The 18,637-nt window shown below is 62.4% G+C and overlaps 1 protein-coding gene across 2 annotated transcripts in view; it reads left to right on the top strand.

The window, feature by feature from the left end:
- Nucleotides 1-11,765, top strand: part of FAM53B (family with sequence similarity 53 member B) — a 69,726-nt gene extending 57,961 nt beyond the window's left edge. For both annotated transcript variants that reach the window (XM_031956998.1, XM_031956997.1), the window contains exons 4-5: nucleotides 49-806; nucleotides 8,136-11,765. In XM_031956998.1, coding sequence (XP_031812858.1) covers nucleotides 49-806; nucleotides 8,136-8,495 — 1,118 coding nt within the window. In that variant the 3' untranslated portion in view covers nucleotides 8,496-11,765. The remainder of the gene's footprint in view (nucleotides 1-48; nucleotides 807-8,135) is intronic.
- Nucleotides 11,766-18,637: the final 6,872 nt, after the last annotated feature.

The raw sequence follows: 18,637 nt of genomic DNA, 5'->3' as shown, positions 1-18,637 counted from the left end.
CCAGGAGGACGCTCCTTAACGCCCGTTTGTTTGTCATTTGTGAACCAGAGAATGGCCGGTGGAGAGACCTGGACGGGAAGTGCCCCCTGCAGCTGGAGCAGCCGGGCCCCAGCATCTGGGACTGCCTGCCCGAGCAGGCCCCCGACGGCCCCCTGTGGCCCCGGGAGGCCGCCGCCTGCGCCGTCACCAACCTCATCAAGGACCTCAGCCTCAGCGACCGCGGCGGCCCCCCGGCGGCCCCGCCCAGCAAGCGCCAGTGCCGCTCCCTGTCCTTCTCGGACGAGATGTCCGGCTTCCGCACGGCCTGGCGGCCCCTGGGCTCCAAGGTCTGGACTCCCGTGGAGAAGAGGCGCTGCTACAGCGGCGGGAGCGTGCAGCGCTTCTCCGGCGGCTCCTGCCCCATGCAGCGGAGCTCCAGCTTCAGCCTCCCCTCCCGCGCCAACGTGCTCCCCTCCTCCTCCTCCCTCCCCGACCCGGCCGGCGCTCAGGGCAGATCCGGGGGGCAGCCCCGCTGCGGGCCCCCGGGGGCCCAGGCCGGAGAGCTCTGGGCCGGCGAGGGACGCAGGGCGGACATCCAGCGCTCGCTCTCGTGCTCCCACGAGCACTTCTCCTTCTCCGAGTACGGCCCGCCCTCCGCCAGCAGCACGCCCGCCTCCACCCCAGAGCCCGCCCGGCGCTGCAGCGGCCTGTCCCGGAGCCGCTCCCAGCCCTGCGTCCTCAACGACAAGAAAGTGGGCGTGAAGCGCCGGCGGCCCGAGGACCCTCAGGAGCCCCGGCCCTCCCTCGACCTCGCCAAGATGACTCAGGTAAGGCCCCCTTGCTCCCCAGCGGTCGGTGCGGGAGCTCGGCCCCAGGAGCCTCCCCCCCGGACAGCTCCCCTGGGAGTCGTCATCATGGCTTGGGCCCGAAGCCGAGTGAGGGAGGCCGCCCCTTTTGGGCCTAACGTGAGTGCTCTGTCCCTTGCTGAGGCCGCTGCTCCCTCCTCTTGCCCCCGGGGCCGGCCCGAGCCTGGTGCCGGGTGTAGCTCTGTCTGGGCCAGTGCGGCAGCTTGGGCCCCTCCCAGTGAAAGGCTGAGGCTCCAGAGCCCCATGGCTGGGCCAGAGGTTGGCCGGGAGGCCGGGGAGCGGCTCCTCGGGCCAAGGAAACAGCGACGGTCCTTCTGGCCCATCCGTCTGGGACAAGCCTGAGAAATCTGAAATCGGGGCCTGGCGTCCATTCGGCAAACGCTCGGGGCCCGCTCAGGCTCTTCTGGAACATGATGGCAGAGGTGGGAAGCCGTGGCCGTGGTCTGTCCGTCCGGGGGCGGAGAAGGCCGGGGGGGGGACATCAGCTGTGGTCAGTACTTTAAGGGGGGGCCATGAAGAAGGGAAAATAGGCATGTTCCATTTTGTTCCAGATGGAAGAACCAGGACAGTCACTCAGTTAAAAATCAGCAAGCATCTATTAAGTGCTTACGGTATACAGGCATGGGTCTGAGTGAGCAGTAAGTGGAGGTCACTAGGAGGCAGCTGGGGGGTCATCAGAGTGACCCCAAATGGCATGAGGTCCAGCCCCCTTGTGCGGCAGAGGAGGAGCCTGGGGTCAGGGTGGGAAGGGGATGGCACAGGTAGTGAACTTCCCAGGTTCTCTGATCCAGAGCCAGTTCTCAGTCTCTTTCCCAAGTAAGAACATCCTCATTTCTCCTTTTTCTTCCCTCCTCCTCCCTCTTCCTCCTCCTCCCTCCTCCTCTTCCTTCTCCTCCTCCCTCTTCCTCCTCCTCCCTCCTCCTCCCTCCTCTGCCTCCTCTTCATTTTATTCTTCCTCTTTTGAAATGGAAGAGGAAATTTTGCTGAGCCGCCTCCACCACTCTTGTCCACCACGTTGCATCTGTTAGGATCAGGCCCCAGTGACTAGCATTCTGCTCTCTCTGTAACTGGGGAGGGGGAGTTTGAGGGGCCATAAAGGGTCTGGGAAAGTCATTGTGGTGCCGGGAATAATGAGGGAGGGGGAGGGATTGCCTTGCTGCGGTGAGCACCCAGTGGAGATGATGTTCTTTGGGCCTCAGTTTTCTTATTTGTAAAATGGGGGGAGGGGTTGGTGGTTCTCCCCCTCCCCCCCACCAGGAGATGGAAGCCAGTGGTTTTCAGAAATGATGTGGATTCTGGGGGTGACTCTGGAGGCAGAAAAGGAAGACCCAGTGACCGATGGTCGGGGGGAGCCTCCTTTTGGGGACCTTTCTCACTGTCACTGGACCACAGGAAATGAGGGTTGGAGGAGACTTCAGGGGTTGGCCTCTTATTTAACAGATAAGGAAAGCCGAGTCCCAGAGAAGACGAAGGGCTTGGCCACACAGGAAATGACCGCCCCGTGATCCTGGTCTTCTGCTGGGTCAGAGGCCAGGGAAGTCCCCAGAGCCCCGCCCATGCTGCGGGCCCCCCCCCCCCCCCAGGCTGTCCAGCTTTCATCCATTGGTTTCTTGGTGGCCGAGGATGTGCCCCGGACTGTGCTGCCGAGCAGGAAGGGCAGCCATGCGCCAGTGCCGGTGATCGATGTCTGATCCCAGGACCCCGATGGGCACCTTGTGGGACATCCCATTGGTGCAGGTGATCCGCTCTGGGTCAGTGTGGAAGTCGTGGGCTGTCTGACAGCCTGAGGGGACGGGCCCTTCTGATCCTGGAGGATGCCGGCTGTGTTTGGGTTATGGCTGAAATCTGAGCCTGGGACCCTCCAAGGTCATGTGGCAGGGTCTGAAATTACAGTCATCTGGACAGGTGGCCAGGCCTGCGGGCCGTCGGGAGCCTCTCCTGACCTCGGGCCCAGGGCACAACGGGGCAGTGAGCTCAGGGCTTCTATTGGGGGCCGTCGGGCCGGACACAGCAACCACAGGGAAGGGGGCTTTGCTCTGTTTTCAAATGGTTTCTGAGAATTCTTTTAGTGTTTGTATCAAACTTCTGGTGCTTCCAGTGTGCTGAATCCTTCCTTCCTTCCCTTCTTGTCTTGTATTGGGATGGAAAGGAGCAGAGAGATTGAGGAAACCAACCTTTGCTGAAAGCAGTGGCTCTCCTGGTCCTGTCCTGCTCTTTTCCCTCTTTGTCTTCCTCTTCCTTCTCATTCTCCCCTCATCCCTGTCCTCCTCTTCTTTTCTCTTTTGGTCTCTTTGTCTTCCTCTTCCTCTCACCCTTCCCCTCCTTTCTCCTCATCCCAGCCGGGCTTTGTGCCAGCCGGGCGTCCTCCAAATCCTTGCCTTCCTTTCCCCCAGCCCGTGTCATGGGGCTTTTTGTTTCCATCTGGCGCCAATTTGCTCAGTGCAAGGTGGCGGTTCACCCTTATTCCACATTACTCGAAGGCGGGCGTCCGTCTCCACCATCAGTCTGTCTGTCCCTCTGGGCCATCCCAGGTGGTTAAGGAGAGCTGAGGGCTCTTCCAGCCCCGAGTCCTGCGGGCAACTCTTCCCCCCACTGTGCCCAGCACCGTGCTCGGGCCTCCAGCTCAGCCCGGAGGAGTCCCTGCTTCAGGAGCTTCTGGTCCGGTTGGGGAGACAAGGGGGACCCTCGGAAGTGGCAAGGAGCGAGGGTCCACCAGCAAAGTGCTCACTTGGGCCTGGAATCCAGACTGGGTCTGGGGCATGACCTTCACAAAGCCAGCTCCTCAGGCCCGCACTCGGGCCCCCTCGCCGTGCCCGTGCCCCCTCACCGTGCCTGTGCCCCCTTGCCATGCCCAGGCCCCCTCGCCGTGTCTGGGCCCCCTCGCCATGTCTGGGCTCCAGGGAGCCTTTCTCCCCCTTCCCTCACACTCAGCCCTGTGGCTCAGTGGGCACCGGCACAACCCCTGCAATCTCCTGGGTGGCATCCAGTGGGACTGTGGGGGCCAGCTGGCACAGTCCCTGCCCAAGAATGTGGGACAAGCCCATGGGCACAGAACGGCCGGGGACAGTCGTGGCGGGCAGACGTGCCCAGGTGTGCCCGCAAGCTACAGATGGGGAGGCAGAAGAAGGGTGTCTTTGTTGGCTCAGAGAGAGAACCGGCCCTTTCCGCCCAGCGGGCCCTGCAGCTCATCTTCCTGTGGCCCTGGCCCCCGAGGACCCACCGCAGCTGCCTCCTTTTCGGAACCTTCTGCCCCAGAGCGAGGAGCACAGTCCATGGGGTGCTCCACGTGGCTCTGGCGCGGTCGCTCTCTCTGTCCTGCTGGCGCTGACCGAGGCCAAATGTGCGAGGCCCCCAGAGGCGCGGGGCGGGGGGGGGGGTGGGTCAGCTGGTCACCTGACCTAGAGATAGGAAAGACTGCTATGTCCCAGCATGCCCTGGGAGTGGCCGGCAGTGCCCTCAGACTTTCCGGGGGTCAGTTCCTCTCTGAGTCGCTGCAGTTGGGCAGATTCAGGGAACTTTGTCAAAGACAGGCTGGATGAGGGCCATCGCCTGCCCCCCCTCACTCCCGGACCCGACTTTATTAGCTCATGAAAGGGGGAGACGTTTCTCGGTCTGACTGCTGGGCCCAGGCTGGGGGGGAAGGACTTCCTTGGGACGGCAGGAGGAGGGCACGGGGGCCGCAGCTGCGCTCTCTGTGCTCCAGCGGGCGTCAGGAAAAAAAGGGGGCTCATCCTCGCAGACCCCACGTGGTTCTCCTCTGGGGACCCCCTGGGCTCTCTCCGCTCAGACCAGCTGCCCAAATGGGGGCCAAGGCCCACACCTGACACCGCACCGAGGCTCTGGGCCCCAAGGCCCCAGGTTGTGCAGCTCCGGGGCTCAAGTGCGAGGTACTGCCCGAGGGTTCCGTGCCTTGAGATTCCCCGGGACTCCCCTGAGACAAGTCAGGCAGAAAAGAACGAACCCTGGCCAGGGAGTTCCCAGACACGCTCACACTCATGCTCACACACTCACATACACGTCCCCTGCCAGGGTCTCCCTCCCCAGCCAGCCAGGGTATGTGTGATGCACGGCCCCAAGGAGCCGGGCAGGCCCAGGACTGGGGCTTCGTGACTGGGGAGCCCTTCCTTCCTTCCCCTGGGCTCGGGCCCGGGAGCAGCCCCCATGGAGCCCCCGGCTCCCTTTGGGGTCCTTGTAAGGCCTGTTCCCTGTAAGTCCAGTCCCCCGAGCCGGGCTCTGAAGTGGCCATTATAACGGGCTCACAATCAGGGAAGTGTTTCCTGGGGAATGACTCCCCCTCCTGATTGCGCAGAAGGCCCGATGGGCACACGGAAAGGACAGGGGGTTTGTCCGGCCCGTACACTTTGGGGGGTTTGCTTCCTGACGGGTTCGCTGACAGTGCTTCCCTGAAACTGATTCCATTTGGCGGTGATTAAGTGTGTGGAAGGGGTAGGGGCGAAGCGGTTCCCCTCCCATTTTTGTGAACCCCCATAAAACATTTAGCTCTTTTGGAGCTATGCTGACCCCGTCACCGCTAATGCATCCCAGAGCGGAGTTGGGCAAGCGCGAGAGCCTTTGGGTGGAAGTTGGGGGCGGCCCCCTCCTGTAGGAGAAGTGCCAGGGAACCTCAGCCAGACTTGGGCCTCGGGCCCCGCTTGCCCCAGAGTGTCCAGTGACATGTCCTGGCTCGTGAGACACGGGATTGGGGAGAGAGCCAGGGGGTTCCTGGCCCCCAAGCCCTCGGGTCAGGCTTGGGGGGGGGGGGGGGGGGGGGAACGGCTGACTCGCATCTGTTGCAGGAGATTCTGGCTGGAACGTGGGACTGAAGGGACCGTAGGGACCATGTGACCCAACAGCCTCGATGGGCCCTGCTGGCTGGCAGTCCTGTCCTACAAGGAGACCAGGCTGGGGGATCCCTGAGATCCCTTTCGCACCAGGGAGCTGGGCCAATGCTCCCAAAGGGCAGCAGCAGGAGTCATGTCCACTTAGCCCAGGTGGAGAAAACGTCCTGCCCCGGCAGCCTGGCCCATGAGAGCCTCCTGGCTCAGCTGGGCCTGCCCTGGGCCTGTCCTGGGCCCGTCCTGGGCCTCCCTAGGCTTGTCCTGGGCCCGCCATGGGCCTCCCTGGGCCTGTCCTGGGCCTGTGCAGCCTGGCCCATGGGAGCCTCCTGGCTCAGCTGGGCCTGCCCTGGGCCTGTCCTGGGCCCCTGCAATGTGGCCCATTGGAGCCTCCTGGGCCTCCCTGGGCCTGTCCTGGGCCTGTCCTGGGCCTGTGCAGCCTGGCCCACAGGAGCCTCCTGGCTCAGCTGGGCCTGCCCTGGGCCTGTACAATGTGGCCCATGGGAGCCTCCTGGGCCTCCTGGGCCCGCCATGGGCCTCCCTGGGCCTGTCCTGGGCCCCTGCAATGTGGCCCACAAGAGCCTCCTGGGCCTTCCTGGGCCTCCCTGGGCCCATGCCGGCGGCTCGTGTGTCCCGGTTTTTGTGACGGGGAGTCCCATCGATGGGAGAGGGCTGGAGAGGAGGCCGCCACCCCTCCCTGGCCCTTCCTGGCCAATTTTTGCCGGAATGCGGCCCCCGGCGCAGTGTTTGTTTTCCAGTTGTGACAGAGCAGCGAGGCCCTTGGGAGCCGGCGGACACGCCTTTGGTTGCTGGGCATCATGCTGGGTCCTGTTACCCGCCCGGGCACAACATTGCAGAGAACAAGGCTCCCTGGGCCGGGCCCTGAGCTTCTGGCCATGGGACCTGGTGACCGAGATCTCGAGCAGGCCCTGAGCGTCCAAACCATCGTCTGGGAATGGGGATGAGAACAAAAATCAAAATAGCCACTGGGGAAATGGAAAAAGCAGGTCATCCCCTGGCCCGGCTCCAGACCCGGGAGACACGAGAACATCTGCTTCCTGGGAGCGGGCTTTGGGCAGAGGGAGCCCAGCTGGCCCCTCGCCCGCTTCCTGCCACATTTGGGGACTCCCAGGGAGGGGAACCTGGCGGGGGGTCAGTTGGGGAGACGTTGGGGAGCACTCGCCCCCTTAGGCCGCCAAGACCCCATGTCTGTTTGTGGTGGCCAGAGCGTGGGATTTCTGAGTTGTTTCTGTCCCCGGCACAGCCTGGGTCTGTGCCTCACAGCTAGGATGTGGTGAGGGCAGCAGGGAACGGGCCTCAGAGTCAGGAACCATCCAGTCAGCAAACATTAAGCACCTTCTGTTTGCGGAGCACAGTATTCACTCCAGGGTAAATGGAACAAGGCACTGATAACGCTGATGAGGACGCTGCTCTCTCAGCGCCCAGGCCCTTCCCACTCAGTGTCTTCTCCCTATCTCCCCGGGGGGAGGGGCTGATACCGTCCCATTTGGCAGAGAAGGAAGCTGAGGTCCCAGGAGGAGTCCCGCCCGGGGCGCCAGGCCAGAGGTTGCTGTCGAGGCCGGCAGAGAATGGAGGCCGTTTTGGCCGAGAGGACTGACCGGGGCGGGAGAAGCTGCTCTGGCTGAGATCGGGCCCTGGCAGCCTGGCCCTGCCCTTGGGGCGGGTGCCTGTGCGGGGGATCAGCCTGTGCCCAGCAGGCCTGGAACACACTCGGGGCAGATGCTTCCCGGGGGTGAGGGCTGGGCATTGGGGCCTGAGGGAAACCTTGTGGGGGGTTGGGCTTTGGAAGGGAACGGATCGAGCAAAGCCACAGGATGGAGGCGCCATCCAGGGCCTCCCCTGGTCCTCGGGGGAGCGAGCAGAGGCTGGGGCGGGCCCCCAGAGGGGACTGAAGGTCAGTGGTAGCAGGGAAGCATCGCCTTCTCCCCCAAAGTCACTCGCACCTCTCATTATGTCCCAGGCAGGCCCACGTGGGGTCTCCCGGCCGGGGCAGGCTCTGCTTAATTCCGTTCCGTCCCAGGCCCTGAACACCCCCCCCCCCCATCCCAGGGAGGGTGTTTGAGAAATGCTCACTGATCCACTGATGGGCTGATTGACGGGTCTCTGAGCCGCGCTGGCCCTCGGCCTTGCCCCCAGTTGGGCTGGTCTGTGGGCCAAGGCCTTTCCCGGGGTCCCAAGGCCTTCCCGGGGGGTCAGCGGGTCATTGTTACATGCCCCGCTGGGGCTCTGAGCAGCAGACCCAGGTCACAGGGGGGGCCGGAGGTCCTCGGCCCCTGCTGCTCACCAGAAGGCCCGGGTGCCCGTGTCCAGGCTCGGCAGTTGTCCCTCCCCGGGGGGCCATTGTCCCTCCCTGGGGCCCGTTGCACGCCGTCCTCCTCGCTGCGGGTTTGTGGCAGGCTCTGTAGCAATCCGTTTCTTTTCTCTTTTTCTGCAGAACTGTCAGACCTTCAACAGCCTCAGCTGCCTTAGCACGGGGGGCGATTGCGGTCAGCAGGACCCCTTTGCTGCCGCCGCGAACAACCCCAAGTCCTGGACCACGCTGCTCTCAGCCTCCACCAGCAGGGAAGGCGGGGAGTCCGCGGGGACTCCCGGCCCGGAGCCCCCTCCCGCCTCTGAACGCACGCTCAGTAAGGAAGACCTGTCCTTTGAGGAGCCGGACTGCGGCCCCCCCGACGAGGAGGGCAGCCGGCAGGAGCAGGGGCAGAACTCGGCCTGGCGCAGCGCCGGGGCCGACCGAGCCGGCATCTTCCCCCTGGACGGAGAACTGGACATTGAGCAAATCGAAAACAACTAGGGGAGGCCGCGTGACTTAGCTCCCACCTGCGTCGGGTTTGGGACTGGGCCCAGCAAGGGTGGTCAGCGTCCCTGGGCTCCCAAGTGCCCCTTTGGGCCCCGCTTCCCAGATCTCGTCCCCCGGCCTCCGGGAAGAGCCGGCTGGTGGGCCTGGGTGTCCCTGGGCCCTGCTGGGCCAGCGGGCGAGTCCCGGGCGGCGGCTGGGGCGGGCAGCCTTGCCCGGCATCTCCTCGCTCGGAGTTCTGTCTGACTACTGTAGCCACACCAGCTCGTTTTTCCTCTTCATCTTCTCATGAGACTTGAAAAGTGAGGGCCACTGGGAGCTCTGCCCGGGGTGCCCACTGTGCAGGGTCGCCAGGGGCTGGTCAGCACTCCAGGCCCAGGGGTGCCTGCTGTCCAGGGTCTCCAGGCTCTGATCAGCACCCTAGGCCCTGAGGGTGCCCGCTGTCCAGGGTCTCCAGGCTGTGGTCAGCACCCTAGGCCTGGGGGTGCCCACTGTGCAGGGTCGCCCAGGGCTGGTTGGCCCCCAGGTCCCAGAGGAGAGGCTGATCCAGGGCAAACCTCGGGCTGTGAAAGGGCAGGGGCGAGTCTGGGGCAGGGGGTGGGGGCCGGCGGTTCTGGGAGTGTCCGCCCTGCACAAGTTTCCCAGTTCTTGCTTTGGAAGGGGCTGGGCGGGGTCAGGAAGCACATGGGAGGCATTGGACCCAGTTCAGTGACAAGAAGTTCTACGAAGTGTCTGGGTTGGCCCTCAGAGGGCCCTGGGCCTCCAGGTTGGGTCCCGGCGACTTGGGCCCGTTCACAAAGCTCCGCTCCCAGTCCTGGGGGGCCGGGGGGCCCACGGGCAGGGAATTTGCCCAAGCCAGCCTTCAGGGCTCCCACCTGCCAGGCCCAGCAGCCAGCCTGGGACCCCTCGGGCCGAAGGCTCCGGCCCAACCTGAGCAGCTGAGCCTGGATGGTGACTCTTGGGCCGCACAAGAGGGACGTGGGGCCACTGGGTAAGGGCGGGCAATCTGAGCCCCGGGGGCATCAGAAAGCACTCCTGGCCCCCAGTGGGGCCCATCTTGTTTCATAGGAAGCTTCCCTTCAGCCAGAAACCCCCCCGTGGCATTCCTTACTGCGTCTGCCAAGTGCCCTCCTGCTGGCCCTGGAAGCGAGGGCTCGGGGATACCTGCCCGGCCTGTGAGGCCACCCTTGGTCCTGCACATATGGGGGTCCCCCCAGCCCAGGACATCCCCAGGAAAGTCCCGCTCCCTCTCTCCCACCCACTGTCCCTCTCTCCATCTTCTAGCAACCATGGTAACGAGCACTTATGTGCCTGATGCTTCAGGGGCTCAGCATCTGGGCCAGTCTGGGCCACAGGTTCCCATTCTAGAGAGGAGGAAGCTCAGGCCCCTGCCCTGTGTGCCCCGGCCATGTGACCAAAGTCACCCGGTCAGTAAGCGGTGGGGAGGGACTCTAGCCCCCCAGTCTTTCAAAATCTCAAGTCCCTCCCTATTTCCCCTTTTCCCTTTCTTCATCCTCCCTCCTCCCCCTCCTTTTCCTCCTTTCTCCCCTTCCTTATTCTCCCCACTCCTCCTCATCTTCCATTCTTCTGCTCCTCTTTTCCTCCTCTTCATCCTCGCTCTTTCTTCTTTCCCTCTTCATCCTCCCTGTCCCTCCTCCTCCTCCCACCCCCTCATCTTCCCCTTCTGTGCCTGTTCGGCATTCCTCAGGTGAGTCACTGAGGATGGGCTTTGCTCCCTAAACAAAAGCTGAGGGGCCGACTTCCCGCTCACCTGAAGAAGGTACCTGGGAACGTTTTTTTTTTTTTTTTTTTGCTCACTTGAGGAAGGTACCTGGGAGCGGTTTTGCTTCCTTCTTCCCCGGAGGAGGGAATATCTCCTTTTCCCAGTTGAGCCAATGGTTGCCCTTCCTCTTGGCTCTGGGAAGCTTGTATGGTGGTGGCTGCCAGTCTCTTGGCTCTTGTCGCCAACTGTGCCGGACTTGGGCTGGGCCAACGCCGGCTCCTTGGACCCTCGGGGCCATCTCTGCAGGTGGGCTATGGGGGTCAGCGGCTGGGGCCCAGCCTGGGAGGAAGCCCCGAGGGGCAGCAAAGGCTGGTGGGACTGGTGAGGGACCCCTCCCCGGGGCCTCCTCCTACTGGTGCTCATCTCCCTCAGCTGGGAAGTGAGAACCGCTGACCTTCCCACGTTGTTGGGCCGGGCTCGGGGTCCTTAAGGTCCTCACGGAGGAATAGTGCAATGTCAGGGTGGAAGATTGGGGTTTTTGGAAGGGGACGCAAGCCAAGGGGTCGCAGTCACCCCTCCCCAGAGCCCAGGACTCCCACTCTACCCAGGGGATGAGGGCCCCGGGGCCTCCTGCTCTTCCAGAACCAGCTTGTCCGGGCCTCCCGGCTCCGCCTTTGGGGGGGATGCCGGCTCCGGGCCGGACAGGGCCTTTGTTCCAGGAGTCGAGACCCTGAGGGACAGGTGCACCAGGTGGACTTGGCCTGTGACAGTCCCGGGAGGAAGGTGACATCGTCCCGACCTGAGGCCTCGTGGCGGGGGAATGTGGCCATTTGGAAAAGCCCCGGCCCCTCGTTGGGCAAACGGGTCCCCCCAGATGCAGCTCTCACCAATCAGAAGGGCTGGGAGGGGCGTGGGTCCCCCAGACCACCTGCTCATTGTCCAGAAGGGTTGGGAGGGGCGTGGATCCCCCCAGGCCACGCTAGGTACTGCTGGCAGAGCTCTACTGGTGAAAAGGTTTCTTCAGAAGTGGCCATGAGCGGCAGGGTCTGATCCTGTGGATGGGGCTGAACTGCCCAGGGCCGACCTACCCCTCTATCCTCCTTGCCCAGGGCGGCCCTCCTTTCAGTCCTTTCCGCCCGGGTCCAGCCCTTCTCTTTCTTCCCTGCCCAGGGCGGACCTCCCCTCTGTCCTCCCTGGGGGCTGGCCCTCCTCCTTCCTCCCTGCCCGGTCCTTATACTACTCCCTCCACCTTGGCAGCTTGCTCCACTTTCTTGCATCCAGGCTGTCCCAGGGCATTGTGGGGCACTGCTCCAAACTTCACAGGTTATTTTTTTTTTTTCTGAAAGTGCTTCAGAGGAAGCAGGTTGGGGGATGAGGGAGGCGGGCCGGGACGAGGTGGGCCGGGACAAGGTGGGCTGGAAGCTGGGCTGTTTGGTGCAGTTGCGGGGCTTGGTGCAGGCCGTGGGGCCCGGGCTGGGCTGTGAGGGCAGGGGAGGATTCTCCCAGATGGTGCCCATGATATGAGGCGGCTTTTGGACCTTTTTTAGAGATGAAAAGCAAACAGTGGGATGTGTTCTGTGAGCCAGCTCCGTGGGCGCCTCCATGGGCGCTTCTGTGGGCACCGAGCATCTCCGGGCACACAGTGGGGCATAATCTGGGCTAACAGGGAGTCAAGGGCCCACAGTGGTTGCTCTGTGTGCTTGCTGTCTCCCAGTGCCGTCCCAGCCCATCCATCCCCTCCAGAACCCCACTCCCTGCCCAGTGTACCTTTCACAAGCTGGATCCTCCTTGCCCTGCCCCGTTACCCTGGCGGGGCCGCCTGTACCCACTCAAACAGCCAGTGGCGGGTCTTCCTTTGCCCCCATCCCCCTCCCCACACAGGGAGGAGCTTGGATGTCGGGGTAGAGAGGAGGCTTCCCTCTGAGGGACCCCGGTTCCCCCGACCGTGGCCTTTCCTTCCCCATAAACACCATCAGCCAGGGCTTCCCTGTCGGGGGAGAGAGCACCCAGGAGAGCTTGGGGAAAGGGGGCCCCAGGTACTCAGTGCATCATCTTTCCATATCATCCATTTGGAATTCCAAAGGGCTTCTTACACACACACTCACACTCACACACCTGAAAAGGGTTCTTTCACCCCCGGGGCTGGCCCCAGGCAGGAGGAGAGTGGCCCTGCCACATGAGATCACCGAACGTCCAGTTTACATACCGCGAACCCTTTTGCCTTATTCAGAAAGCGGTGCTGTGGCCATTGGCCGGGTCCGTCAACTTGACCCCAAACCACAGTGACAAATTGGAGACTTAGCCAAGAGGGGCTTCCTCCCTTGGGATTTGGGCACCACCTTCAGTTTCAAAGCCTTTTCAAATACAACCCCACATGTCAAAAACAAAGAAACCTGTCCCAGCAATGCCAAGGAAAGCTCAACCTCCAAGCAACCCTGGGGAGGCCTCCTGTTACGGGGGCGGGCCGGCCCAAGCAGGGAGGGGGCAAAACACACGCCTGGGGGGGTTGCCCCGTCACCCAGGACAGCTGGGGGGGCATTGCTGAATGACACGGTGGCGTTGCTTCGCTTGGGACCCAGCCACCCAGACTTGCTCTCAAAGGTGGGCACGGCCACCCAAGGAGATGCTTGAAGGGGCAGATTCTCCCACAGTTAAAATCCGGCACATCCTGAGGGAAAACTCAAGCTGGCATTGCCACTGGTCAAAACCCGTGCGTTCTTTTATTTTTTTTAAAGAAAAAATTGGAAAAAGCCCACAAGTCGAGTGAGTATTTGTAGGATAGATTTGTTCTTCCTCACATTCTAGCCTAGTCTGTTTGGCAAATGAAGTCTTGTTTTCGGGGCCTCAGTTATGAATTGCGAGGAGTGGGATGGCAGAGTGGGGCGGGATGGCGGAGTGGGGCGGGATGGCGGAGTCAGGCGGCTCTTCTCAGGGGGCAGCAGCTTTGCCAGGCGTAGCTTCTTGATATTTAAGAACTGGGAGAAGTGCGAAGCCCTCAAAGCCTTTGGGAAATCGGAAGCCTGGGGCGGGACTCAGCCCCAGGGTCAGACAGAGCCATGCCAGGAAGGCCCCCAGCCGGAAGGGCTGCTCACACTCTCTCAGCTGCCTCTGTTGCACTAGAGCAGCCTCTCTCTCTCTCAGGAATTTGCTTGTTACTTTTACTGTGTAAATAAAGCTTCCTGGTTCAATCCCTTGAGGCCCTGCCCTCGTTCTGTGTATCTCATGTCTGTGGGTCATCTTTGGGGGTGGAGCTGGGCTGCCCTCCTCCTACACAAGCTGGGGGCTGCATCCTGGCAAAGAAGGGTGGGCTCCTGGCAGGGGAGGGGGGAGAAGGCAGGGGAATGACCCAGAATGTCACTCTGTCCGGTAGTCTGGGGTGAGCCTGCTCCCACAAAGGCCAAGCGGAAAACTCGTTTTGTGTGAGCTGGTCGTCCGATTTTCCCCACTGTGGGAGAGCCGTGAGTCCCAAGCATTTGTCTTTGTGAACCTTAGGCCAGGCTAAGAGGGCCTCAGACCCTCAGACTGCTGCCCAGGTGGGCGTCAAGGGCTAATTTCTATGCAGTTAAGCTCCTCTCTGTGGGGCATGTGGAGGAACATGGCCAAGAATCACACATGGGGAGAAACCGGTCACCCTTTGCAGCCATGGAGGGAGAGGTCACCGAGTCTTCTCCAAATACAGGTGGTGCTCCCCAATAGCTGCCGAGGGTTAAGAGATGTGGGCAATTCTTCATTGATTTCCTCCCTCCCTAAATCCTTCCTTCCTGCCCCCCTTTTTTCTCTTCTCCCACCACATATGTAATTTTTTACAAGACTATTAACTTTTAAAATTTACATTTCTTTTTGAGTCTTGTTGGGAGAGAAAAATCAAAACAAAAGGGAAAAAGCACAACAGAAGAAAAAAATAAAAAATGAACACAGCACGTGATGCTTTACATTCAGTCTCCATGGTTCTTTTTCTGGATGCAGATGGCGTTTTCTATCCAGAGTTTATTGGGGTTACCTTGGATCACGGAACCCCTGAGAAAAGCCAGGTCTTTCCCAGTTGATCATTGCAGTCTTCCTGTTACCATGTACAATGTTCTCCTGGTTCTGCTCGTTTAATTCAGTCTCAGTTCGTGTCAATCTTTCCAGGCCTTTCCACAATCAGCTTGTTCATCATTTCTTATAATGTTCCACAAACACTAGTCCCACAACCTATTCAGCCGACGAGTCTCCTCAGGGTTCCAGCTCCGACCACTACATAAACAGGGTCACACAAACGCAGTTGTAATAGGTGGTCCTCCCTCCTTAGATTTTGGGACACAGGCCCAGAACTGCCAGCCCAAGGGAGGGGTGTGGTGCACAGTCTTGCAGAGTCCCAGACTGCTCTTCCCAATGGTCGGACCAGCTCACAACTCCACCAACAATGCACCAGTGTCCCCGTGTTCCCACATCCCCTCCCACACTGGTCACTGTCTCCTGTCATCTTGGCCGATCTGAGAGGTGGGAGGCGCTGCCTCGGAGTCGTTTTCATTTTCATTTCTCTCGTCAATTCGGAGATTTTCTTTCACATGACTATGGATGGCCTGAATGTCACCCTCTGAGAATCGTTCGCATCCTTGGACCATTTATCAGCTGGGGAATGACTTGTATCAGTCATGAATCTGAGTCCATTCTTTACAAGGTTTAGAAATGAGCCCGGAGCCCCCGGCTGCAAAGCCCCCCCAGCTTTCTGCTTCCCTTCTAGTCTGGATCAAATGGTTTGATCTCTTCCTGCGCAGGCCCTGGGCGCAGCCCCGAGCCCCGCGCCTCCGGTCTCCTGCTGCTTGGGCTCAGGGTCGGGACGGCCGGAGGGAGAGGGACACTCCTTCCACGGCTCGGGCAGCAACTGCCCTTCACCTGCAGCTGTGGAGCCCCCTCAGCCACTCCCACAGCCGCTCGTCAGCTCCGGGGGAAGCGGGAGGAATTCTGGGCTCCGGCCTTGGACGCCGACCACTGGGACCACCCTGCCCCCGCCTACCTGGCCGCAGCTCGAGGGGGGAGAGACAACCAAGGGCCCCACAAGGGACTTCGTCTCCTGACCTGCCTCCCTCTGTAAGTGGAAGCAGGAGCTCTCGCTCGGCCTCCCTCAGCGTTATCGGTGGGTGGGGGTGGGAGCCTTTGGCTCCTGAGGACCTGGGGTGGATTTGGGGGTTTGGGCCTGGAAGAGGCTACGGGGAAACCAGAGGGAGGCTCCCGGGAGCTGAGGGCTCCCCAGCCAGCCCGGCCTTTCCTCCGATGTCGCACAGCACGGCCGCAGGCATCCCCTGAGGTAGGCGGCCGAGGGCGCCCGGAGGTGCTCGGGCCACTAGAGATTGCAAACCCTGCAATGTCGCCTGGAAAGGCGGACGCGGGCCAGGAGCTGGTAGCCAATCAGCAGGCACTGGGAAAGCCCCTACTGTGCGCCAGCACTCAGGATAGAAAGATGCAGACCAGGGGCAGCAGATGGCGCAGCGGACACGGCCCCGGCCCCGGGTTCAAATCCAGCTGCAGACACTTAATACGGGGCAAGTCACTTAACCCCGATGGTCTCGGGGGAAAAAAAGCAGAATAAACAAGGCTGGGAAGGGTCCTGGCTGGGACTTGAATTCAAGTATCAGGGATCCCTCCGTAGCGCCCCCTGCCTGTCTGGCTCGGAAGCACTTAGACAAGGCAAGGATGGGACAGTGCCGCGACGCCTCACCCACCCGCATCAGACCCAGTAAGGAGATGGGGCGAGGGAGCCGCCGCATGGCCTGGGGCCGTGGCCGGGGCTGCGGGTCTGGGGCTGTGTGGTCTGGGGCTGCGTGGCCTCGGGGGCTGGGGGCTGCATGTCTGGGGGGCTGTGTGGTCTGGAGGCTGCAAGGGCTCAGGGGCTGTGTGGTCTGGGGCTGCGGCCTGGGGGCTGGGGCTGCATGGCCTGGGGGCTGTGTGGCCTGGGGGCTGTGTGGTCCGGGAGGGGCTGCATGGCCTATAGGGGGCTGTGTGGTCTGGGGCTGCGGGCCTGGGGGCTGAAGCCATGGCCTGGGGCTGGCAGGTCTGGGGCTGCGGGCCTGGGGGCTGCATGGCCTGGGGCTGTGTGGCCTGGGGCTGCGTACCTGGGGGCTGCGTGGCCTAGGGGGGCTGTGTGGCCTGGGGGGGCTGTGTGGTCTGGAGGCTGCATGGGCCCAGGGGCCAAAACTGGGGCCAGCGGTCTGGGGTCAGCTGCATGGGTCTAAAATGGGTCTGGGGCTGTGTAACTCAAGGGTCTGGGGCTGGGGGCTGTACGGCCTGGGGCTGTAAAACTTGGGGTCATGCGGGTCTGGGCCAAGGGTCTGGGGGCCAAGTGGGCCCGGGGCCGCGGCCGCGGTCTGGGGCTGCACGGTCTGGGGCCGCGGTCTGGGGGTCATCTGGGGGCTGTGTGGTCTGGGGGCCATGGCCCAAATAGCCAAGGGGCCTAGGGGCTGTGTGGCCTGGGGGGGCTGTGTGGTCTGGGGGGGCTGCGTGGCCTGGGGGGGCTGCATGGCCTGGGGGGGCTGGGGGGACTGTGTGGCCTGGGGGGGGCTGGGGGGGTCGCTTCCCTTGTATTTGCCTCTGCTGTAAAACCAGGTTGTGGCTGGCTTTGGTTTTGGGCCCCCAGACCCTGACGCACCCCATGGCACTGGGGGGGAGAGGGGCGCCCCAAGATTGATTGGGCTGCATAACGTCCCACGGTCCTTCCAGCTCTGAATGTAAACTTCCGGGAACGAGACGGAGGCAGGGAACACTGGGAACGGAGGGAGACCTGGCCTGCTCCTGCCGGGAGCCTCCTGGCTCTCGTCCTTGCCCTCGGGGACAGTGGAGAGGAGGTGGGGGTGACCCCGCCTGTGGCCGCCGGCCTCCCCGTCGGCCTCCCCGTCCAGGCCCGAGATCAGGGCTTGGCACATTCTGGAGAAGGAGGGAGGGACAGAAGGGCCTTTTCTCTGTTCTGGCTCACCGCTGCTGAGTCCCAGTGTCTCTGGAGATCAACACATGGGATCCTGAGGGACTTAGGAGCATCCATCTCCTCCCGGACCTCGAGGGCCCTGGGGCCTCACACCTCTGGGCCCTCCTGGGGAGGTGGACGTGAGCCACGGAGGGTCAGCCGGGTCATCTTGGCTCTCGGGGGCTCCCCAGGACCCTCGGGCGGCTCTTTCTATGGGGGGTCTTGGGGCTCATCTGAGGGCCAAGAAGGTCCGGCCTGGCAGGCAGGGCGCCCCGGGCCCTCCCTCCAGAGGCGAGAGCGCCACTGCCGGCTCTGCAGGGCTCAGCCCTGCCAGAAACTGGGGGAAGGGCCTCCCCCCTCCCGAGCCCCGGTCCCTCCGTCTGAGGCTGAGTCTGGGGATGACGTCGGCCCCTCGTCATTGAGGAGTGATGGAGGCCAACAGCTGTGGGCTCTTCACAGGGTGCCCTCTTCTAGGAAGGCCTGCCAGGGAGGTGCTGGGGGGGCAGCCCAGGGAGGAGGGGAAGCGGGGGGGCAGTGAGGGGAAGGGGTAGCAGGGGGCAGTGGGGGGCAGCGGGGGGAAGGAGCAGCACGAGCGAGCAGGCAGTGAAGAAGCTGCAGTTGGGGCAGCCACAGAAGGAAGGATCCCATGTTTCATGTCTGAGGCTGGACCGAGCCTTTCCCTCGGAGGCAGATGCCATCTGAGAGTGTGAGAGGTCAGAGGAAAAGGGGAGGGAGAGAAGGAGGAGGGGAGAGGAGACAGGCACAGACAGAGTGAAAGACAGACAGACAGAGGTGGCCGGGGGTGGGGGGGGAGGAAAAGGGAGAGAGAGAGTCAGAGACACAGACAGAGAGAGAGAGAGAGACAGGGACAGAAGGAGGAAGAAAGAAATAAATAAAGAATGAATGAAAGAAGGAAGGAAGGAAGGAAGGAAGGAAGGAAGGAAGGAAGGAAGGAGAAGGAAGGAAGGAAGGAAGGAAGGAAGGCAGAGTCTAGAGAAGCAGAGAACAACGACAGAGGGTGGGTGGAGTCCTGCCCTCCCACAGGTTAACGAGCAGATGGGCACCTTTCTGAGTGAGCCCCCGTTCATTACTAAGCTGCCTGCTAGAGGAAAAGCCCACTGGCCCTCCCAGGGACCCCGGCCCTCCCCAGCTGGTCCCCGGTGCCTCCTTTCGGAGAACTTCCTGCTGTCGGAGCCTTGCCTCCCTGTACCAGACCTTGCCTCCCAGGATTGGTCAGTGGTGATTGAACTGATTTTGGAAAAAAGCGAGCAGCCCGGTTGTCATTCGTGTGCTTTATTTTGAGCTTGGGGCTTAAGGAGAGAACACACCCCGGAGGGGCAGGGGGCCGGGCGATCCTTTCCGCTGCCTCTCCCCTGCTGGGTGGCCCCTCCTCAGAGGGGAAAAGGCAGCGAGACCCTCCCCGAGGTTGTCCCGGAGCAGGCCCCCCGCGCCCCAAAGCTGCTCGCAGCTTGGTCC

Source organism: Sarcophilus harrisii, chromosome 2 (genome assembly GCF_902635505.1).
Source record: "Sarcophilus harrisii chromosome 2, mSarHar1.11, whole genome shotgun sequence".
NCBI lineage: Eukaryota > Metazoa > Chordata > Mammalia > Dasyuromorphia > Dasyuridae > Sarcophilus > Sarcophilus harrisii.
The sequence above is the reverse complement of the archived record's forward strand: the minus strand, read 5'-3'. Positions and strand labels throughout refer to the sequence as shown.